The sequence below is a fragment of the Rhinatrema bivittatum genome, chromosome 6 (assembly GCF_901001135.1).
Source record: "Rhinatrema bivittatum chromosome 6, aRhiBiv1.1, whole genome shotgun sequence".
Taxonomy (NCBI): domain Eukaryota; kingdom Metazoa; phylum Chordata; class Amphibia; order Gymnophiona; family Rhinatrematidae; genus Rhinatrema; species Rhinatrema bivittatum.
In genome coordinates, this window is record NC_042620.1 from 246,576,861 (window position 1) to 246,601,542 (window position 24,682).

General features: G+C 47.2%; 1 protein-coding gene across 3 annotated transcripts in view; it reads right to left on the bottom strand.

Moving 5' to 3' along the window:
- The window catches only part of YBEY (ybeY metalloendoribonuclease), a 64,668-nt gene that overhangs the window by 8,685 nt on the left and 31,301 nt on the right, over nt 1-24,682 (bottom strand). For all 3 annotated transcript variants that reach the window (XM_029606729.1, XM_029606730.1, XM_029606731.1), the window contains exons 3-4: nt 24,082-24,213; nt 9,137-9,205 (exon numbers count right to left, since the gene is read on the bottom strand). In XM_029606729.1, the coding sequence (XP_029462589.1) occupies nt 9,137-9,205; nt 24,082-24,213 (201 nt within the window). The remainder of the gene's footprint in view (nt 1-9,136; nt 9,206-24,081; nt 24,214-24,682) is intronic.

Here is a 24,682-nt window from a genome sequence, read left to right on the forward strand (position 1 = left end):
GTTGATCACAGCTTGTGCTGGTTCCTGGAATTGTGTGGGTAAGGAGGTAACAAATTCTTCCATTTGTTTCCAGTGGTTCCTCTGGTATTGAGTAATGTACAGCTGGTAGGCAGAAATTTTAGTGTTTAACATGGAACTCTGATAGACCTTTTTTCCTAATGAGTCTAGGAATCTATGGTCCTTACCAGGTGGGGGTCGATGAGCGTGGGCGCAGACGTTTGGATTTTTTCTGTGCCGACTCCACTACCACAGACTGGTGTGGTAATTGCTGTTTCTGGTAGCCTGGAGCTGGCTGGACTATGTAAGTAGTGTCCACATGCTTGTTTACTGCAGGAACAGAAGATGGATGTTCCCAAATTCGTTGTTGAAGATCCAATAGGACCTCATGGACTGGCACTGCCAGTACTTGTTTGGGTGGGTCAACAAACTGTAAAGCTTCAAGGGTTTGTGCCCTGGTATCTTCCTCAGCTGTGAGTTTGAATGGGATAGAGTCAGCCATGCCTTGGATGAATGAGGAGAATGACAGATCCTCTGGGGGTGACTTCTTTCTCTGATCTGGAGAAGAAGGGTCAGACATGAACTCCTCTGAAGAAATTAGAGAGTGTTGCTCATCCCAAGAATCCTCAGAATCTTCTCTGTAAGGAGATTTTGGTGTTGATTTAGGAGGGAAGTGAAGGCCTGAAGGGCCTGGCTGTGGATCATCGGTGGAAAATATTGTAGAAGTGTCTTGTGGCTTCATAGATGATAGAGTATCGATTACATCCTGGTACCTTTGCAAAAGGCGTCGATAGAAAGCCTGATCCTGAACTTCTGAAGGCTCGTATAAAGGTTGCCTCGATGGTATTGAGGTTGTCCTCGACGTTGTCATCGGTGGAAGTGTCACCAAAGTCATCGACGTCGATGGAATAGAGAACGTCATCGAAGGGCCCGATAGAATATGGGCGAAAATCGATGTCGATGATGTCAAAAGCCTCGGGGTAGTAGTGATGGAATCAATCGATGTCCTCGGTGCCAATGAAGGCGCCAGCATCGGTGGGCCCACCGGCATTGGTACTACTACCGGCATCGATGCTGGAGGCATCGGCATAATCGCCGGAACAGCTTGCTCTTGAAGAGCCTGGATGACCGCTTGTCTTATTAAAATAGACAGTTCCGGCTGTACAACAGATGTAGTCATTGCAGTTGTAAGCGGTGGCGGTAAGGAGACATCCTGCGACGAAGTGTGAGGCGTGTGTGGAATCGGTGGAGACAACGGCCCAGGCGCCGAAGGTGCCGGTATTTCCTGTTCTCGGGGCCGCTTCGCCATCGATTTGTCTTGGGTCATCGATGTGGAGGATGATGGACGTCTATGTCTATGCTTGGATTTGAGATGGTCTGCCGACTTTGTCGATAGCACCGACGATGGTGAGGACGGGCGATCACCGGATCCGTCCGGATGCGGCTTTTTATCTGGTGCTTGTTTGGTCACTCCAGCCGGAGACGACCTCGATGATTTGGAAGGAGAGGGAATTAAATGGAGTTGGAACAAATATTCCATCTTCTCCTGTCTGGCCTTATTTATTTATTTATTTATTTAAGTTTTTTATATACCAACATTCAAGACGGTGGTCCCATCATGCTGGTTCACAAGAAACAGGGGTGAAATTATAATAAACTTTACCATTTAAACAATAGTGCAGAAAAGCAGTTACATATAACAAGGAAAACAATAACTTGGAATGAGAGAGGAAATGAAGTCCCTTTGCTGTCATTTCCCCACATTTGGGGCGTGTACTCACGTCGTGTTTTTCTCCGAGGCAGAGTACACACTCCAAATGTGGATCGGTTATCGACATATTTCTATTGCAAACAGGGCACTTTTTGAAGCCCATCGCCATTTTGGGATCGACGGCCGTCGATGGATGTGAATTCGTGAGAAGGGATTTCTTGAAAAATGAGAAATCAAGTAAATGGTACTCACCAGCCGGCGAGAATAACCCGTGAGAGAATTCTATGAGAGAGAATATCAAGGATATCGAGAATTATGACTTTTTCAGTCACAAAAGACTTCGTGAAGAATGCAACGGCTCCAGTCCCGCGATGCGTGAGGCAGAGAATATCATAGCATGCTGGGCATGCTCAGTGGCCTCACACGGCCAGTCAAAAGTTTCTAGAAACTTTGGCAGAAAGATTTCCCGCGCTGGGCTCCGTCGGTGACGTCACCCATATGTGAGGACTAGCATCCTGCTTGTCCTGGGATAAAGAGGCAATCACGCAGAGGAATATACACGCTTTAACAGGCAAGCCCTCTCAAGGGACAAAGCATAAGACAGAATTGAGTCTGATCCTCATGAAGAACTGGACCCTGGAATATAGATCCATGTGCGGCAGAAGACGAAGGGGAGCCTCCACCAAGAGTCATTGCAAATCTGCATACCACGGATGCCTGGGCCTTTGGATCTTGCAAATTATCCTGCCCAGCAAGGGCCACAGAGAAAAGGCATAAAGCAATCTGGCTTCCGGCCAGACCTGTATGAGAGCATCTATTCCCAGGGACCACGGATTTCTCCTGTGACTGTAGAAGTGAGGAACCTTTCCATTTCAAGAACTCGCCAGCATGTCTAAGAACAGAAGGCTCCAGCGATCTTCAATCAACTGAAATGCCTTGGCTGAAAACATCCACTCTCCTGGGTCCAGACTCTCCCTGCTGAGAAAGTCCGCTCTTAGGATGTTTTTTTCCTGCAATGTGAGAAGCTGAGATCATCTGCAGATGACCTTCCGCCCATTCCATCAGCTGGTCTATTTCCTGCGACACTTGCTGGCTCTTGGGTCCTCTCTGGCCACTGATATAGGCCACTGTTGTCGCGTTGTTTGACATCTTGCGAACCGCTTGATCCCGCAACCTGTGGTTGAACTGCAAGCATGCCAGCTGTACTGCCCGGGCCTCCAGGTGATTGCTGTTCCAGTGGGACTCTTCAGCATTCCAACGCCCCTGGACCGTTAACTCCAGACAGTGAGCCCCCCAAAACGTGGAGACTCGTATCTGTCATGACTGCCAACCAGGTCAGAGAAGGCAAGGGAACTCCCTTTCTCAGATGATCCTCCTACAACCCCCACTGGAGGTGGGAGCAGATTTCCATCGGCAAGTGGAGCCAAACCACATAGTCTGAGACTGCGGGTTCCAACGAGATAGAGAGCAGTGAAGAGGACGCATATATGCCCTTGCCTAGGGTACCACTTCCAGGGTAGCCACCATCAAACTGAGCACCTGTAGGCAGAACCACACCATCGGGCGTATGGTGTTGATCAACTGACACACTTGAGACATCAATTTTTGGATCTGAACTTCCGGTAGAAAAATTCTGTCCTGTCCCGTGTTGAACCAGACCCCCAGATACTCCAATGACTGGGATAGCTGAAATTGCTGTTGGACCAGTTCATCACCCAACCGAGCTCCTGCAATAAGGAGATCACCTTGTGTGACACCAGGTAGATCTCTTCCTGAGACTTGGCTCGAATTAGCCAGTCGTCCAAATATGGGTGCACCAGGATTCCTTCTTTTCGCAAGGCTACCGCTACTACCACCATAACCTTGAAAAATGTTCTGGGAGTGGTGGTTAGACCAAAAGGCAGCGCCCAAAACTGATAATAGTGCCCCAACATCGCAAAGCGTAGAAAGCTTGGTGATCTAATTGAATGGGAATATAAAGGTAAGCCTCTGATAAATCCAAGGAGGTCAGAAATTCCCCCGACTGCACCGCCATTATCACAGAGCGTAAGGTTTCCATACGAAAATGAGTCACCTTCAAGTGACAGTTGACCCTCTTTAGATCCAGGATGGGACGAAAGGAGCCCTCCTTCTTAGGCACAACAAAATAAATGGAATATCGCCCCATACTTTCTTGAGACGTGGGCACTGGAACCACAGCCCTCAATCTGAGGAGCCTTTGAAGTGTAAACTCCACTGCCTGCTTCTTATGCAGGGAGTGGCAAGGGGACACTATGAACACGTCCCAAGGAATACTGCAAAATGCCAGCGCAAACCCTTCTCGTATCATCTCCAGGACCTCCTGGTCTGATATTTATTTGAAGATTTTTATATACCGACATAAGTAGGGGAACATCACATCGGTTTACATAAAACTAAAATATAGCAAACAGGCTTTACAGGGAACCATGAACTGGATTATGCATAGCTTAGAACATGCTGATGAATGGGGAAAGGGGAGGGTTGCCAGGAAGAGAGTGGAAACATCAGCAGCTTATACCATAGCAACAGGTTAGATCTAAGATAGAACAGAGGAACAGGGGAAAGGAACAAGGGCTTTACATCTAGTAATAAATATTAGAGTGGTAAACAGCCTATTGAAAAATTAGGTCCTAACATATTTATACAGAATAGCATAAGACGGTATAGTATAGTAGTTACAGATTTTGACAGCAAAGCATAGTAATTACATATTACAGTATAGCATATTCATTACATATTTATACAGTATAGCAAAAATCAGAGTAGCATAATGATTACAGACAAATAGCTGGAAGGACCATAATTTATCTTCTGGGGGAGGAGTACCAGAAAGTAGTATTTGGTGGGTGGGGATGACTAATAAACAGCATCGGAGAAGATTACTGCGAGTGCAGAAATGGGGTAGGGTGGCGGGGGAGCGCAAGGTGCTATGTGAGAGGGGCATGATCTCAACCCGCCTTCGATAAAAGGCAGAGTCTGCTGAAAGGTCATCCCTCTGTAGGGATGCCTGGAACCCCGGACTCAACCCCTCATACCAAACGGGTACTGTATATGCTTCTTATCCTCTGGCAACCGAGGAACCGGAGACTCGCTCCACTTACTGGCTAGTTTCTCCAACTCGCTCCCAAACAAGAGCGAACCTTTAAAGGGCATCTTAGTAAGATTGGTTTTAGAGGCTGCATCAGCCAACCGATTTCGGAACCAGAGTTGATGCCTGGCCGCTATCACTGAAACCATTCCTTTGCTGAGACCCAGACCAAAATACAGCCTGCATCTGCTATAAAGGCAGCAGCAGGTTCCATAACCGCTCTGAAATTCCCTGCAGACTCATCAACCTCCTGAGAGAGAAGCAGACAAGCTTTCGCCACTAGGGCGCAACAGGAAGCAATCTGTAAATTCATCGCCACTGCCTCAAAGGCTTGCTTAAGAACAGCCTCAATTCGTTTATCATGTACATCCCTCAAGGCTACTCCTCCCTCTACAGGAATAGTTATCTACTAAGAAACTGCTCATACCAGAGCATCCACTTCGGGAAAACGAAAACGCTCTCTCACAGCCAGATCCAGGGGGTACAGGCCTTCCAAGGTTTTCCCCTTTAAAATTTGCCTCTGGGGCATTCCATTCCAGATCAATCAATTCCTGAATGGCATCCATCACAGGGAAAAAAATAAGAGGCTTTACGTAAGGAAACCAAAATATGATTCTTCTTCGGCTCCGACATAGCATCCGAAGCAGGTACACCCAGCTGTTTCAAGATCTGGGAAATCAGGGCCGGCAGTTCCTCTCTATGAAAGAATCGCAACATGGTTTGATACGGTTCCAGTCCTGGAGGAATTTCTCCATCTTCCAGGAATCAGGATCAACCTCATCATCAGTGCTATCCGGATTCCTGTTGGGAACATCCGTAGGAAACAGAGGTAAAGGAGGGAGGAACCACAGGCTGAGGGTCAAATGGGGGAAGCGGAAGACTGCACCTGAAGAAAAGGATGTAAGCCTTGAAAAAATTCCACCCAAGAAAAAGCAGCAGGGTCCAGACCAAGTCCAGAAGGAACTGGAGCTGGTCCCACAGAACTGCCATCACCAGCGGAGTAGCCAGTCAAGGGAGAACCAAGATCTGGTGTCCCCCCAGAAGGCCGTGACCAATCATCATCAGAATCTGAAGGCTTAGCAAAATCCGAGGAAGACAACTCTCCCTGAACGTCTGAGCCTCGCTGATAGGTTAGAAGCCAGGTCAGGCTGAGATGCCCTAATATGACAAGCAACACAAATAGGAAGATGCTTAGGCTTCTTGCTTACCGGTGCCATCGCACCGGTAAGTATGTATCGGAATGGCTCGTGTTCAAAAAAGAAATGTGTCCAAAAAATATGCACTGAGAAGGCGCGGCAAGACGCACACAACCTGCACACCAAGTTAAATGCATAAAAAAAGTTTGTGCGCATAAAAAGCACACCCAAAAAATGAGCGAATAACGCATGTGCAGAGCCAACGCACTGCGCACACCGACGGCCCCTAGAGGGCAGTAGCACATGCACAAGAGTGTACGAAAATATCTGTCGCAACCTACCACACAGCATGCAAGAGCAAAGCTTAAGTGAGGGGCTTAAGTGAGGGGCCTCTCAACCCACCCGGCTGTCCAGTTCCCCAATCCCAACAGCAGCGAGAACGACGGTCAGTTTGGTGCGCCAAGAACAGAGACCGGAGGAAGTCCTGAAACCCCTCTAACTGTTTCTGATTCAGGTTAAAACTTTTTAAAAAAAATCTTACCTGAGCTCAGCACTTACTGGCTGAGTACAGAGACGGTCTCTGGCTGCGGGTGGAGAGGGCATCTGCCATCACCACCACGCTTAGCCTCCTGCACCCGCTGCCTTTGAGCTGAACTAGTAACTAAGTCTATGCTGGGAAACCCAGCTACCGGACCAAGGAACATTTCTGAGGGACCACAGAAATCACCTTAGGAATTCTCAACTGGGGGAGGGACCTTTAGATACCACCGCAGGAGAGCGGGGCTTTTTTCCCCCAAATTTAGAATTTCAAATTTCTGCTTCCAAAAAGCTTGAAGCAATCCCCATAGGGAGATGCATGTCCATCATCTGCTGGAGACAGAGAATACTGGCAGGCTGGGGTCATTGCAGGGCTATATATACTGTGACATCAGCTTGCTCTGTCTCCATCTGTGGCAGGGGAGCATAAACCCACCGGCCCTGAGACCATCTGTCTACAGGCTAGGAAATTTCCCTTTTTCCTCGTCAGCCTCCACATATTCCTCTCCCTCACCTCTGAGTCTCAAAATGCTACTTCTGCACTTCTTCCTATCACTAACCGAATAGAGTTGATTCAGAGGGCAGCTACTAAAATGTTCACTTGCCTTTATCAAAAAGCATAAGGAGACAAACAGATACACCTTGGAAGAAAGGAAGTAAGGAGGAAATATGAGACATTTAATTACATCTAAGGAATAAAATGGAAAGGAGGCTGTAGAACAAGAGGTCATGGGATGAGGGTGAAGGGGGATAGGCTCAGGAGTAATCTAAGGAAACATTGTTTTACAGAAAGGGTAGTAGACATATTTAACAGCTTCCCTGTAGAGATGGTGGAGACAAGGACATTATTTAAATTCAAGAAAGCATGAGAAACACACACAGGATCTCTGAGGTAGAGGAAGGGCCTTCAAAGCTGTACAGGAGATGTAGATGGGCAAATTGAATGGGCCATATGGTTATCATCTGCTGTCATGTTCTATGTTTCTATGTATTAATAGTGCACAAGAGGCAAACCTTTTTCATTGGAAATGAAGTTTTAGAACAAGCTTCAAGGAGGTAGACTCAAGAACAACAGGAGGAAATATTTTTTTTATGGAAAGAATGAAAAGTGAGGGGAATGCCTTCCCATATTGGCTGTTGGATGCTAATATGGCAAAAAAAAAACCTTTAAAGAGGCATAGGATAAGCACAAATGATCCTCAATTGCAACAAAAGTGAAGAGACAGTGGAAGAATTAATTATGTCGGTTTATTAGGTTGCAAATACAGAAATAACTAGAACTAGAAATCCTGCTGGAAATGCAGACAGCTGGATCTGTCTGTCAGACAAACGACAGAATTAACTGGTTCTGTATGGCAGGTGGCATGTATAGTAAAAACTAGAAGTCCTAGAGAAAAGCAGACAATCAAGTACCTAGGTCTGTGTGGCATACTACAACTTCTTTGTGTTGACTGGATCACTATGGCAGGGTGTTGTCCAGAAAGGCTACTGGGACCTAAGACTGTTTCCCCACTCTCTCCTGGTAGCACACAGGATTGCCACAATGAATATGCATGAGGTAGATTCGCATACACTGGCTATCCAACGTATGCACATCTATCTCATGTACATCATTGCGGATATCCTGAAAATCTAACTTGCTAGGAGCGCCTCCAGGAGTGTGTTGGAAAACACTGACCAAAGATGCTGAATGTTTGGGTAATAACCGCGCTGGTGTTGGTGGCTGTTTGGATTAATGTGGGACCTTGTAGTTGGAAATAGGAGGGGGAAGTGCTGAGTATGAACTTTAAAGAGGACCTTGCATACATGGTCCTCTTTAAATAATAACTGGGCAATTTAAATAGGCAAGTTGGTCATTTATTTATTTACGAGAAATTTATATGCCACCTATACACAGTTCGAGGCGGTTTACAAATAAAACATACATAAAATATATTTAAACAAACAGAATAGCATAAAACACAGGTCATGCCCTCATAAAATTTAACAGTCAGATGCTTGCTGAAACAAAAGTTTTTAACAAACTTTTAAAAGTTTTAGTACAATCAGTAGTTCTCAACTAGAATGGCAAGGAGTTCCAGAACACAGATCCAGCAACAAAGAAATGTTTCTCACACAATTCAGCAAGATGGACCTGCTGGATTGAGAGGACGTCCAATAAACTTCTCTGTGAGGATCTCAGTTTTCGGCTGAGATTAAAAACATGGAGAAGCTGGTTATTCCAGGGACAGGAGTCCAGTTTAAGCATCTTATGAATTAAGAATGCAGTTTTATACTGCATTCTCATTGGAAGCTAATGAAGTTCTTTAAGAATGGGAGAAATATGCTCTCTCTTATTTGGGTCAGAAATAAGTCTAGCCCTGAATTCAAAAGGATTTGTTCAGCTCTTAAGACATACTTTGGAAGTCCTAGCAACAGGGCATTACAGTAATCAATAGTTAGTAGTAAAAGAGATTGAACAACTGATTGAAAGTCAGATAAAAAAGTAAAGGTCTCAAGGGCCGTTCAAGTCAATTTATAATAACCACATTTCACTAACAATTTGATTCATTTACTTCTTTCATCCACTTTGCAACAATGCCTGGTATAAGCCCAGTGTAGACAATGTAAATGATATCTGTTCCTCACTTTTTTCCAGAATCATACCTGTCTCCATTCTGCTTCTGTTCCATGTTGGTATCCAAGCAAATGACACAACCCATGCACAGCAGTCACCTGAAAAAAAAAAAGAGGAAATTAAAAGAAAGGAAAGTTGCGGAGTCATGTTCTGTGAAAGAGATATAAAAAAGCCCACTAGGTTTCACCATACGTTCACAGGAGGAAGCTTTCATCAACTGGAGGTTCCTTGCGTAGAGGGATCATTCTGAGTCACAGCAAGGGCCCATCCCTTAAAAGGTCGGTCAGTAGGGAAAGGTCATATAGGTGACTCAGTAAGTCACTGAGAGAAGCTGGAATGAAGAGGTCTTCCAGGGAGCACAGGGGCTTTGCTCTTCAGGGCTCCAGGGAGGAAAAGGACAGGTACCTTTTCTTGTCCATCAGGTGAGGAGAGGTGCTCTTTCCTGTCACCTGTTGGAAGTGGGATCCAGGAGAGATATTGGGAACTGTTCCAGGAGGGAATTCCTAGGACAGTAGAATAAGAAGCTTATACAGAAAGCAGTATTTCATCAACAAGATATTTGAGAATTTCTATTCAAGTGAGGACTCTTGATATCAGAGAGAAAGGAGACCTTTCAGAAGCCCAAGGAAGTCCCAATTTTCCTGCTAAACTTTACTCAAGGTGCATGAACATTATAGTTTGAGCTTGAGGACTGTTTAAGAACTGTACTTTTTTATTTGTGTGCACGCTATATTTGGAAGTACTAGTCATGTTTTTTTTGTACTTTGTACGGTTGGACTACTTATTTTTGCCTTCAGTAAAACAAATTTTATTTTGAAACAACACGTGGTGGGTGGACTGTTCTTTCAAGATACTAATTTAATCCCCTTGGGTCATATACGTTAGCCTGTCCCCCACAACATAATCCAATTTCCAGATCTGAACCAAGTTGGAGAGTGCTCTGTACTATCTGTAGTGTGGTCCTTTGTAAAATGGAGGCTACATAAATATAAAAAAAGAGCCAGTATCAGAAAGAAGAGTCACTAGGATCAAAAGGTGCTGAGCACAATCACACATAGGAGCCATGCTGCTTCTGTACAAGCAAAAGTCACTGCAGGAGGAAGATGTGCATTGATGAATATATGTAGATTCTAAAATAAAACATCTGTTAAGATCCCGCTTTAGCCCCTGACATACAATGAAAATTTTGTGTGGCTATGCACCAAACACAAAAGCTATGGGACCGCAGAGAAGGCAAGAAAAATACATGGGCACTGATAGACATGGCAATTTCTTCAGCCGTTGGGCAAGAAGAGAAGTCAGATGGCCTTATTGACTTTTTAAGTCGCTTGGCTGGTGTCCTTGACAACAGAGATTGAGATGGAGGTCTCTTTTTTGGATCTGGAGACTGAGAAAAAGTTATCTCCGGTGAAGAGTTCCAGTCTCCAGTTGGCTTATCAATTATGATGTCAGAGGATACTGAGGAAGGAGTGTGTGCCCCTTCTAGCAGGGATGTTGAATGCTGCTTAGAAGGCTTAAGAACGTGTTTTGTCTTTGAAATTGACTTCTGTTGTTTGTCAGGCATCTCCAGGCTTGTTTTTTGGAGCTCTGAGGAACTTCTCCGATGACTAGATGGTGAATGCGTCGTAGGCTTTCGAGGTGCATCATGATGCGTCATTGATTTATGGTTTGCGTCGTAGAAGAATTGGGTGCGTCATGAAGCTTCAAGGCCTTCGACGCTGTCAATGTTGTCGACGCGTGCGTCGAATGTGATCGACTGGACGCAGTTTTTTCCCTGTGTGTGCATCATATCTGACGTGAAGCTCGACGCCTTCTGCGCGATGGACGACACAGATTGCAGCGCACGGCTCTTCGAAGCCGAATGCGTGCGTCGTTTGGTCTCCTGCCAGGGTTTTGGCTTACCTGGGGAGGACTTCGTCAATCTGGCAGATGGTGGAGAGGGGGCAGAAGGTTGTCTGAGCTTCTCCATTTTTTCTGCTCTTTGTCTCCTAGCCTGCGGGGACATCCGTCCGCAGTCCCTGCATGCGGTTTGATCATGATCAGGACCGAGGCATAAATAGCAGTAATTATGCCTGTCTGACACAGACATGATCTTACCGCATGAGCAGTATTTGAATCCGGGGCTTTTCATTCATTTATTCATTCATTTATTTATTTAGAAACTTTTATATACCGACAACCGTTTGCACATCGTATTGGTTTACAGATAACAAAAACTTTTAGGCATTGCCTTTACATGGAACGGTAACTGTGAACTAAGGAACAGCAAACTTCTGAATAAACAGATTAATAATATTTACAATGGTCAGAGACAAATTGTCGAAATACAGATTGGAAAACTAGGAAGGCAAGGAGGCAAATCGTACAAGATATGCGATTCGGTAACTGGAAAAACAGAGACGGAAATTTACAAAGTATTTGACAAGCGTTAGGTAGCAAAAGAGTTAAAATCAGAGAGTAGGAGAGGGGGGACAAAGAGGGGGACAGGAAGAAAAAGGATAGTGTTGCCACTAAAAGGAAGTAGCAGCAATATGTACAGGTTGATCAAGGAGTTGTACTAAATATGGTTAGGTGGTTTCAGGAAGGCGGTTCATGTTAGAAGGATAGGCCTGTACGAACAACCAGATTTTTAGTTTTTTCTTGAATTTAGCTGTAGAGGTTTCAGTGCGTAGGTCGGGGGGGGCATGGAATTCCATAGGGTGGGACCGGCCAGGGAGAAGGCTCTGTTCATTGTGGAGCTGAGTTTAGTGAATTTGATGGAAGGGGTACGGAGAGTTCCTTGGAGTGCAGCACGGGTTGGACGGGTGGAGGTGCGAGGAAGTAGGGGAGGGTTGATCCAGCTGGAGTTTTCATTAGTGATACTTTTGTGGATGAGTGAAAGAGCTTTGAAAAGGATTCGAGATTGTATAGGTAGCCAGTGGAGATCGATAAGAGTTGGTGTAATGTGGTCACATTTTTTAGAATTAGTAAGGATGCGTGCTGAGGCATTCTGTAGGAGTTGTAGAGGTTTGGTGTATGTGGCAGGGAGGCCAAGGAAGAGAGCGTTACAGTAGTCAATTTTGGAGAATATAATAGATTGTAGTACTGTGCGAAAGTCAGTGAAGTAGAGAAGAGGTCTGAGTTTTTTTTTATAGTTTGTAGTTTGAAATAGCAGTCACTTAGGATAGATTTGATGAAGGGTTTGAAAGAGAGTTGATTGTCAATGAGGACACCCAGACTACGGGTGTGAGCGGAGAATGTCGTGGCGGAATAGGCGAGGGGAATGGAGAGTAGTGGACGTTTGTTGGAGAGGATGAGGAGTACAGTTTTTTGGGGGTTGAGTGCAAGGTGCATATCAGTGAGTAGTTGGTTGATGGCAGTCAGGCATGATTCCCAGTTTTGAAGAGCAGTTTGCAGTGAGTTGGCAAAGGGGAATAGAATTTGAACATCATCTGCGTAGATGAAGTGTTCGAAGCCAAGTTTGGTGAGGAGGGTAGTGAGGGGAAGCATGTAAATGTTGAAAAGAGTGGATGAGAGAGAGGAGCTCTGGGGCACACCTTGGTTAAGGCTAATAGGGTTGGATTCATTGTTATCAGTGGAGACTGTGTAGTGACGATTTTGTAAGTATGATTTGATCCAGGAGAGGGCAGTGCCGGAGATTCCAATATTGCTGAGGATGTTGATTAGGATAGTATGATTTACAGTATCAAAAGCAGCAGAGATGTCTAGCATGGCAATAAGAAATGAACTCCTTGTGTCGAAGCCTTTGATGACAGTGTCAGTCAGGGAAAGCAGTAGTTTTTCGGTGCTCAGATTTTTCCGGAAACCGTATTGTGTGGAAGGAAGAACGTTGTTTTGTTCAAGGTAGTCATATTTATTTATTTATTTATCTAACATCTTTTTTATACCGACATTAAAATACACATCATATCGGTTTACATTGTAACAAAAGGTTGAAATTACATGGAAAAGGGGAGGGGAGAACAGGGAGATTATGAGTGAGAGCGTAGAGGCTCTAGATGGAGCCTGAAAGGTAAAGCGAGGGGGAAGGGGAATGGGAGAATAAAATATATTTACAAACATTTATTGTGGTCATGCATAATTACAGCAGGAGGGGCGGGGGAGGGGAGAGGAGAGGCGAGAGTTGACTATTTTTTCTAGGATTTTGGACAGGAAAGGGAGATTGGAGATGGGTCTAAAATTGGCTAGAGTGGAGGGATCAAGATTGGGTTTTTTTAAGGATGGGTTTGACCACCGCTTGTTTTAGGAGGTTGGGAACAGTGCCCTGTTCTAATGAAAGGTTGCAGATGGAGGAGAGCGGTTTGGCAATGACTTTGGGGATAGATAGGAGAAGTTTGGGTGGAATAGTTTCGGAGGGATGGGAGGAGGGTCTCATCTTTCGCAGGATATTTTCTATTTCCAGGGAAGAGGATGCATCAAAGGAAGATAGAGTGGCTGAGATGTTGAAGGTGGGCAGCGTCACGTTGTTTGGGTTAGAGGAGAAACATGCAGTGAGGGATGAGACTTTGTTTTGGAAAAAGTGTGCAAGTTCATTGCATCGATTTTTTGTGGAGGAGGATTGTGTTAGTGTATGGGAGGAGTTGGTGAGGCTGGAGAGCGCCTTGGGGTTGTATTGGAATCTATGGATCTTTGTGGCGTAGTATTCTCGTTTGGACGCGAGAGTAGCTTTCCTGTATTCGTGCATGAGTTGGTAGTAGGCTGTTTTAGATGCTGGGGAGGGATGTTTACGCCAGTGTCTTTCTGATGTTCTGAGGAGGGTTTTGAGCTTCTTGAGTTCAGTTGAGTACCAAGGTTTCCTATTTGGATGAGCAGGTTTGATAGTTTTCACAGTGATAGGGCAGTGTGTGTTTGCTATATTAAGGGTGCTATCAAACCAGGAGGTGAAGGCATTGTCAGCCGAGGATAGGTCGAGTTGGTTAGAGATGTCTGAGCATGCTATTGTGAGGGTGTCTAGTAGGCATGATTTACGGTATTTGAAGGAATGTGCTTGGGTAGGAGCAGGCAGGGTGGTTTGAATGATGGAGTGGTCGGACCAAGGTACTCGGTCAGCAGAGTTAGTAAAAATGAGGTCTAACGTGTGTCCGGCCTTGTGGGTGGGGAAGTGTATGATCTGTGTGAAACCCATGGCTTCTAGTGAGGAGATGAATGCTTCACAGGCAGGGGCTTGAGGGGTGGTATCTACATGTAGGTTAAAATCACCAAGGAGGAAGGTAGGAAGGTCTAGAGAGAGATTGTTGGCAAAGAATTCAATGAGAGGGGAGGAGTCATTTTCTAGCAAGCCAGAGGGGGTGTAGATAGCTTTGGATTTAAAGAAGCCAATTTCGTATTGGCTGGGTAGATTGCATTTTTGGGATGAGAGATTAAATTCCTTCTTGGCGGTGAGGAGAAGGCCACCACCTCTCTTCTTTCTGCGGGGAATGGAGAAAAAGTCGTAGGAGTCTGTAGGGAGCTGGTTGATGAGGGGGGTATCGTGTGCCTTAAACCATGTTTCAGTTATAGCGCAGATTTCGGGGTTGTGGTCGGTTAAGAGGTCGGGTAGTAAGTGGGTTTTCCTTTGGAGGGATTGTGCATTAAAGAGTAGTATTGAAATTAGAGAGAGGCCAAGGAATTGAGTGAGGGGGGAAATCAAAATGGGAGTAAGTCTCCTTTGCATTTGTGAATGAGAAAGGGGTTTAGAGTGTGAGAAGTTTCGAGGGTATTTCTGCTGGAGGGGGAAAGGACAGTTGCATACAAATGGTGGCATTTTGAAAGGGTAGGGCGTGAGAGGATTGGCGGTGGGGGAACCAGTGACGGTTTCCTGTGAGAAGGGAATTTAAGGGGGGAGAGAAAGTGAGGAGAAACTGTGATGGACAGAGATAAGAGAGGTTGAAGAACGGTCTAATGAATGCACTATGCGGGTACTTGCGGGGTAATAGCACAAGCAGAATTTAAAATTGCATTCACCGGGGTAGTGGGCGCTTTGGGGGCGCACAAAGGGGCGGGCCCCTTTGTCGCGCTCTTTCGGCACGTGACGCCGGGAGAGGAGCCGAGGATTAAAGCCTTGAAGAGGACGCCGGGAGATGATGTCACCGCTGCGACTGGATGGTGGTTGGCTGACTGCTACACTGAGGTCGCGCTGGTAAGTTGGGCCTGGAGGGTCAGAGGGCCGAAGAAAGGAGCCTCGTGGTCGGCATGGAGCCCGTTGGGGGGGAAGGGTGATCTCAAAGGCCTTACCCCGATGGGCTTACAGCGCCGATCGCACAGGCCCGAGCAGCCGATCCCTCGAAGTCCACCGGAGAAGAGGACTTTTCATGGCACTTTTCTTCTGTTTTTTATTGAAGTAGTCGTTTTCTGAGGCAAGAGAGAGATCACACACGTCCATGTAGAGTCGCAGAAAACAAAAACTGAGGCAGGCTCGAGGAGCGCGGAAAGTGGTGCTCATGCACACTTCAAAGCTCTTCGAGCTTAGAGAGAAAGCTCCGCCTCCGTGACGTCGAGGACGACGCCACCCACTATGCATGGCTAAATGCCCTGCTTATCGACGGAAAATAGTGGAATTAGAAAGCTACACAGAAGGGCGAACAAAATGATATAGGGCATGAAATGGCTCCTCTATGAGGAAAGGCTAAAATTAGGGCTCTTCAGCTTGGAGAAGAGTTGGCGGAGGGGGATATATGATAGAAGTCTATAAAATCATGAGTGGAGTGGAACACGTAAATGCAAATCAGTTTAATCTTTCAAGAAAAATAAAAACACTAGGTGACACTCCTTGATGTTATAAAGTAGCACATTTAAAACAAATCAGAGAAAATATTTTTCACTCAATGCACAATTAAGCACTAGCATTCATTGCCTGATGTACTAAAGGCAGTTAGTATAGCTGGATTAAAAAATTAACGAGTTCCTGGAGGAAAATCTATAAACCGTTATTTATCAGGTAGATGTGAGGAAAGCCACTACTTGGGATCCTGCAAGGTATCTGTGACCTGGATTGGCAATAGGATCCTGGGCTTAATGGGACTTCTTGATCTGACAGAATATGGCATTTCTTCTATTCTTATGAAATGCTGATAAGAGTCTATGCAGGCATTAAGCATAGCTCCCTGAAAAGCCTTCCTCTGAAGACTATCCAAAGTTCTGGAATCGTTCCCTGGGGGCACCAAAGGAAAATTAGTTCTTACCTGTTAATTTTCATTCCTGTAGTACCACGGATCAGTCCAGACCATGGGTTGAGCCTCCTGTCCAGCAGACGGGAGACAGACCAAAACTGAAAAGGGTATCCTATATCAGGACAGAGCCTACCCTTTAGCCCTTCAGTATAACCATTGTCAAAGCAGAAAAGAATTAATATAACCCAGGAAAGAGATCAAGCAAGTAAACACGACTCAAAAGAGTAACAGACAAAACAATTATCAACAAGGAACGGACTCTGTAAAATAGCGCTCTTGCATATGCTTGGACATCATATAGATGCTTCCGGTGTCCTTAAGATAATGATAGGTGATAGTCATCCAGAGACCTGTAGGAAGAGCTTCGAGCGGACGGCAGAAAAGGAAGAAAACCAGGGAAGGGTGTCTGGACTGATCCATGGTACTACAGGAACAAAAATTAACAGGTAAGAACTAATTTTCCTTTCCCTGTACGTACCCGGATCAGTCCAGACCGTGGGATGTACCAAACCTTCCCTAAACCAGGTGGGACCGAGACAGTCCCGCTCGAAGCGCCTGCCGCCCAAACGAACCAAAAACCGGGGCATGCAGGTCTAGACGATAATGCCGAGCAAAAGTATGCAGCGATGTCCATGTAGCGGCCCTGCAGATTTCTTGCGGAGAGACAGACTGACTCTCCGCCCACGAAGTAGCCTGAGAACGCAAGGAGTGAGTCTTCAAGCCCTCAGGAACTGACTGGCCTCGGCAAATATAAGCCAAGTCAATCGCTTCCTTCAGCCACCGAGCAATAGTAGTCCGAGAAGCCTGTTTTCCCCTATTCGGACCACTCCAAAGGACAAAAAGATGATCGGAGAGTCGAAACTCATTGGTGACTTGAAGATAATGGAGTAACACACGTTTCACATCAAGCCGGTGAAGATCACCCCCATCGGGACCCACGACATCCTCCGCAGAGAATGCCGGAAGCTCCACCGACTGATTAACATGTAATGAAGAAACGACCTTCAGCAAAAAGGAAGGAACCGTTTTAAGAGAGACTCCCGAATCCGAAAAACGCAGAAAAGGCTCCCGACAGGACAGCGCCTGAATCTCCGAAACCCGACGAGCGGAACAAATAGAAACTAAGAAAACCACTTAAGTGTAAGGTCCTTTAGCGCAGCCTGACGGAGAGGTTCGAATGGAGCCACACAGAGAGCCCGGAGAACTAAATTGAGATTCCAGGACGGACATGTGGGTCTGATGGGGGTCTCAAGTGTTTGGCACCCTTCAAGAACTGAGCAACATCCAGGTGAGATGCCAAGGGGTGCCCTTCTACCAGACTGAGAAGAGAACCGAGAGCAGACACTTGGATGCACAACGACTTGAAGGACAGACCCTTGGAGAGGCCCTTTTGAAGGAAGGAAAGAACCACTGAGACCTGCGCCGAACGCGCCGAGACACCCGAGTCAGCACAGACATTCTCAAAGACTTTCCAAATGCGGACATAAGCTAACGAAGTAGATGGCTTATGTGCTCGCAGGAGGGTGGTAATCATCTCTTCCTTATAGCCTTTACGCCTCAGCCGTCGCCGTTCAAAAGCCAGGCTGCTAGACAAAAGCGATCCGCCTGGTCGAAAAATACGGGACCCTGCCGTAGTAGACGAGGAAGATGGCCGAGATGAAGAGGGCCGTCCGACGCCAGATTGACCAGATCCGTGAACCACGGCCTGCGGGGCCATTCAGAAGCTACCAGGATGAGCGGCCCCTCGTGGAGTTCTATTCTTTGGAGAACTTTTCCTACGAGAGGCCACAGAGGAAACATATAAAGGAGGACATCCGATGGCCAAGGGAGAGCGAGGGCATCCACTCCCTCTGAACAGTACTCCCTCCAACAGCTGAAGAACCTGTTGGTTTTGGAGTTGCTCAAAGTCGCCATAAGGTCCAGGTGCGGAGGGCCCCACCTGTTGGTGATCAAGGTCATGGCTTCGCCCGAGAGCTCCCACTTTCCTGGATCGAGACGCTGGTGACTCAGAAAATCGGCCTGCACATTCTCCTTGCCCGCTATGTGGGAGGCCGCTAGACAATCCAGATGTCGCTCCGCCCAGGCAAAGAGTCGGCTGGCTTCCAGAGCCACTAAGCGACTCCGCGTGCCCCCCTGCCGGTTGATATAAGCTACCGTCGTGGAGCTGTCTGAGAGGACCCTCACCGCCTTGCCTCGGAGCAGAGGTAAAAGCACCTGTGGAGCTAGCCGTACTGCCCAGGCTTCCAGCTGATTGATGTGCCAACGGGCTTGGACCTGGGACCAATAACCCTGAGTGGTCTGAGACTGGCAGACTGCCCCCCAGCTGGAGAGACTGGCATCCGTGGTGACTATGATCCACTGTGCAGTCTGAAGACGCATTCCCTTCAGAAGATGCGAAAGTGACAGCTACCACTGTATGTCGGCGATGGTAGAGGCCAAAAGCGGGAGAACAGTTTGAAACTGTTCTGACACCGGTTGCCATCGGGATAGCAAAGCTCTCTGTAACGGACGCATATGCGCAAAAGCCCAGGGGAGAAGGTCGCTGGTTGAGGCCATAGTCCCCAGGACCTGGAGGTAGTCCCCCACGCCGTCAGGAGTGGGAGCGAGATAAGGTTGCGCATTTGGTCGACGAGCTTGAATGCTCGAGCACAGGTCAGAAACACTTTTCTGACCCAAGTATCGAAGCGCGCCCCAAGAAATTCCAACACCTGGGAAGGCTGGAGATGGCTCTTGGGAAAGTTTACTATCCACCTGAGAGAGGTTAGAAGAGCTAAAATCCGGTTGACCGCCTGTCTGCAGAGGACTTCCGATTTGGCCCACACGAGCCAGTCGCCCAGATAAGGATGGACTAAGACTCCTTCCCGGAGAGCCGCTGCCACCACCACCACGACTTTGGTGAAGGTGCGCGGCGCGGTGGCTAGACCAAAGGGAAGCGCCCGGAACTGAAAATGCTGTCCCAGAATGTGGAAGCGGAGATACTTCTGGTGTGCGGGGCGAATTGGGATGTGTAAATACGCCTCCGTTAAGTTGAGAGAGGCCAGGTATTTGCCGGGATGAACAGCTGCTATGACCACCCTCAGGGTCTCCATACAAAAAAGAGGTACCTTGAGGGCCCGGTTGACCCTCTTGAGGTCCAAGATCGGGCGGAAGGAACCTTCCTTCTTTGGGACGACGAAGTAGATGGAATACTGGCTGGTGCCAAGCTCCGCCTCTGGGACCGGGACAATGGCTCCCAGCTGTTGAAGCCTGGCAAGGGTTTGAGCCACCGCCTCCCGCTTCAGACGTCTGCATGGACAGACTACATAGAGGTCCGGCAGATCTCGAGAAAACTCTAAAGCGTAACCGTCTTGGATAATCTCGAGGACCCACTGGTCCGACGTGATCTTGACCCATTCCTCGAAGAATAGGGAGAGACGAACCCCTAGATTGGGGACGGAGGAATGAGTCGACTGAATCTCATTGGGAAGCGGGCTTCGGGGTGGTATGCTGAGGTGCCCCTTCACGGAAGGACCGACGACCATGAAAGGGCTGAGACCAAGACTGAGACCGCGAAGGATAACCCCGAGAAGAAGCACCACGCCCCGAGCCGCATATAGACGTTGGCCCCGAAAACGGGACCGGGAAGGCACAAAAGCTCAGGACTGTTTCGGTCGGTCCTCCGGCAACTTATGAACCTTGTTCTCACCCAAGGAATTAATGAGCTGCTCAAAGTCGTCGCCAAAAAGCAACTTACCCTTAAAAGGCAAAGTGCCCAATCGCGCCTTTGACGCCGGGTCCTCTGACCAATTGCTTAACCAGAGGAGCCGTCTGGCTGAAACTGCCGAGGCCATTGCTTTCGCCTAGACGCAGAGAAAATCGTACAGAGCGTCCGCCCCATAAGCAATAACACCTTCCAACCTTTCAGCCTGCTCCGCCTCCGGAGGGGGGAGGACCTGGGTGCTGAGTAATTGCTGAACCCACCTAAGGCCTGCCTGCTGCATGAGACTGCTGCAAATAGTCGCCCGAACTCCCAATGCCAGTACCTCGAAGATACGCTTAAGGTGGAATTCTAGTTTGTGATCCTGTGCATCCTTCAAGGCCGTAGCCCCCACCACCGGAATAGTGGTGTGCTTGGTCACAGCGGAGACTGAAGAATCCACCGTGGGAATTTTCAGCAGTTCCAGGCAGTCCTCCGGAGTGGATAAAGCTTGTCCATGGCTCTCCCTACGCGGAACCCCACCTCGGGAGCTTCCCATTCCTGGAGGAGTAACAATTTGAGCATAGGGTGAAATGGAAAGGCAGAAGCCTGGGCCCGGAGTCCTGCCAGGACCGGGTCCATGTGCTTAGGCAGCGCTGCTGTAAGAGTATCCGCTGGAGGTCCCTCAATTCCTAGCTCCTGGAGGAAAAAAGGAATGATGGGTTCCAACTCCTCCTTCTGAAACAAAACGGAGAACCCTGGGATCATCCCCTTCGAGAGGAGGGAGCATCCCCGCTAAATCCACATTCGGATCTGGATCAGGGGTCCCCAAAGGCGTCGGAGGGTCCGGACGGTGGAGGGACCCCCTGGGACCACCCACACTCTGACAGCCCCCTGCGGATCCAGAGACACAGGGGCGAGCAGAGGGTCCAACCGTGGGAGCTTGGCTGGCAGGGGACCTGGGGAGGGGTCTTCCTCCTCCTGCAAGCTGGCCAGGTAGGATTTGTGCATTAGGAGCACAAATTCCGATGAAAAACAAGGCCTAGACTTGCAGGGGGGGGGAGGTCCCAAAAAAATCTTCATCCCCTGCATCGAGCAGCCCCGAATCGGGAGCTGCTAAAACTCCCAAAATGGCTGCTGTTCCCGCAGTTTGCCGACCCGGGAATGGCCTGGCCTCACGCCTTGAAGATCGACCCCGGGCTGGATTTGACTGCGCTGCCTGGGAGGGGCTTTCTCCACCCGGCAGGCATGCAGAACATAGCCCATCACGCGAAAATTGTGTCGAGGGCTCCCCACAGGCTAGGCAGCAGTGTGATCGCGGCATTCTCAATGAAGAGGAGCCGCAATCACAAAGGAGAACAGCTGATAAGACTCTTGATAGGGCTGCCGGGAGGAGCAGAGGCAGAGGACTGAACCCTGCATGCTCCTCTCTGAGCACCTGGCAACAAAGAAATACTGCGCCCCCGAGGTAAAAGTAATGGGCTTGTGGGGAGACTTAATAAATATATATATAAATAATAATAATAAAAAATATATATATATATATATATATATATATAAATATAGATATATATATATATATATAAATATATATATAAATATAGATATATAAATATATATATAAATATAGATATATAAATATATATATACACACACAGAATGCAGGCAAAAGTGTTTGCCCTAAAGGCACTGACAGGAGAGAACACTTAAGGGCAGCCAGGTGAGGGGGGAGTGACTGGACCACCAGTTTCACCCCCACAATAGGAGCATCGGGAACAGGGGCTTAGGCTATGTGGAATGAAAACACAAGGGGCCAAGCCCCCCTAAGCCCCTCAAGAGCATGGAGACAGTGCTGTCTCCATGGAATAAAAACAGAGCCAATTTCTTTTTTTTTTTTTACCAGAACCAAGAAAAGTACTTGCTTGATCCGCTAGGGTAACCACCCAAACTGGGAATATGGCTAAACTAGCCAAGATCAGGAAACCGCAGGTTGAGCTGATCCATCTGCTGGAGACAGACAAATACTGAAGGGCTGCAGCGTAGGCTCTGTCCTGATAAAGGATACCCTTTTCAGTTTTGGTCTGTCTCCATCTGCTGGACAGGAGGCTCAACCCACGGTCTGGACTGATCTGGGTATATAAAGGGAAGGAAAGGGTTTTGTTCCTCTTGGTTCTCTTGAGAGTAGATTCAACTACCACAGATTAGTGTGGCTACTATCTCTTTTCCAATCCAGGAGCCTTTTTGACACAATAACTCACATCTGCCTTCTTGTTTTCGGGAACCACAAAGAAGGACTATTCCCATATTCTCATCTGTTCCTCTGAAAGGCCTCATATGCTGGGAATGTTGCAACCTTATGAGCCTTCATAAATTGAAGGATGTCTAGCATCTTTCAATGTCTGCAAAATAAATGAAATAGCCTTGGCCATTCTCTGGATGAAGCCAGTGAAAGAGAGGTCCTTAGGTGGGGACTTTTCTTTCCTGTGGAAGAGGTGATTCTCTTCCTTAGATAAATCTTCATACCTCCATTAACATTCAGATTTTGAGCCCAATTGATATGTCAAGGACAAGGACTCAGATCTTGACCGACCTGCAGATAAGGCCTCAGAGAGGGCAGCATTTGCTTTTGAGGCCTGGACCTCGAGGAACTCTGGTATCTTTGGGTAAGCTTCCCTTCCAACCTCACCCCAATGGGCTGGAGATTACCTTCGGTGCAGCAGATATCGATGTTGATTCCCTTACATGAACTGATATCAGTACGAAGTTGATGGGCAGCTGTAAAGTCACCATCACCAATTAGACATCAATCTGCATTGACACTGATTGTAAGAAGCGGAGTGAGCATGAGCCCTTCATACTGCAGTGTAGTTGAGCCACCTCACGGGTGAGTCAACAAGGCCTATGCTAACAACTGGAGCACACACTTTGATATGGGCCAGGCTAGAGCTTCACTTGTACTAGCCACCTCCTCCTTGGCTGGCAGGACTTAGGTGGCTCGAGGGAATTAAGACAGAGTACAGAGACAGTGCAAAACTTGGGGATGTTGACAGACAAGACGTAGTCAAGGTTTAAGGCTAAGGTCAGATCCAGGCAGCAAACAAAGGCTAGGTCTAAGTCCATACTGAGATCCAAATTGGAAAGACAAGCCCAGACAGACAAGATATGAGGAAACAAGACAGGACAAGATGGACATGGCAAGATACGACAAGACTCCAAGGACAAGGATAAGGACAAGGACAACACAGGGAGACAAGTGGCAACAAAGACAGGGCAGGAGCAGGAACAAGACAAGGCGAGGTGAGGCAAGGCAGGACGAAGCCTGGCTGGGCTGGCAGGCAGGATGAACTGAAGGAACCCATTGCTGAGGCAAGGAGAAGCAGTTGCGGATGAGTTTAAATACCCAGTCGCATGACGTCATCAGAAGAGCCCGCTGAGGGGATTCCCGTGGTAGGGCCTTCAAAAGGTACTGTGCATCATGTGCATCTAAGGAAGCCACATGGTCCGTGACTTGGAAGCTTCGGCGGCATTGAGGGAAGCCAAAGGTGAGAACAGCTGATCGCTGTAAGCTGCCGCGACTGGCAAACATAACACTAATGCTCTCAATGCTGGTGCACCGATGTCCTGAATCACCTTGTCCAAGGACTGCTGACTCTTCCTTTCCAACTCCTCCTCATTACAGATACCAACATAGGTTGGGAGGTAGGGAGGTGGTCACATCTTCTTTGGAAACCTGAGGTGCATCGATGGCAGACACCTGGAATTCTAGAGGTTGTTGTAATTCACAGGAATGAATTGAGGATGAGCTCTCTTCTCCACAGGAATGCTTTGGGGGATTCAGGGCCGCAGACAGAATGTCCCTGCTCCCAGCATTGCATATCAATGGAGACTGATGCTTTTTGGCCTTCGCTTGATTCCAGAACTAAAGAGGCTGATCCCGTCAACTTCTTTGGATGGAAGAGGACAGACGATCTGCCTCTGTGGTTTTTCCAGGTGTTTGATGTCGAGGATGCTCAATGTCCTCTCGATGCCGATGCATCACCAACATCCAGTGCTGCTACTAGGTCCACTGATGTTGATGCTTCCAATGTCTATTCTGACCCCTCTATGAATAAAAAAGCAGTAAAGAAGTGACAGGTCATGCTCTACTTACAGTTAGGACACTGTAGAAATCATCTTTTTCTTCTTGGCACTGTTGATAAATATATTCCACTCCTAGAAAAATGTCTCCTAGATTATAATCATCATGGAAGGAGGGTTGCAGAATCTCTCCAGCTTTTATATTCTGAAAAAGTCAGAACAAGATCCACAATGATTCAGTTATGAACATAGAACAAAGATACTCCAAACACATGCTATGCTGATTGGGATGCCTATCCGGAACATGGTGAAAGATGTGTGGAAGGCCGGGGCAGGGAATAGATAGAGATGGTTCAGGAATGTGGGTAAATTTTGCCCTATTCTATCTTCTTATATATTTAGTTACTGCAAAAGTAACCCTGCAGCTGTTCCACAGTTTGGTAACAATATGAACTAATGCTTGAGTTGTCTGAATGCATCGCCATTATTATGAACTATGTAACAGAAGATTTGGTATTGTCTATATTTATTTATTTATGTTACATTTATAAAAAGCCTCCCCAGCGTGCAATAAAAATAACATGTATTAACTAAAAACAGCAAGTGTTCTCCATGGACAGCAGGATGAATTAGCACTGAATGGACCTCTCTCTCGCACGTGAAAGCTGCCTCAT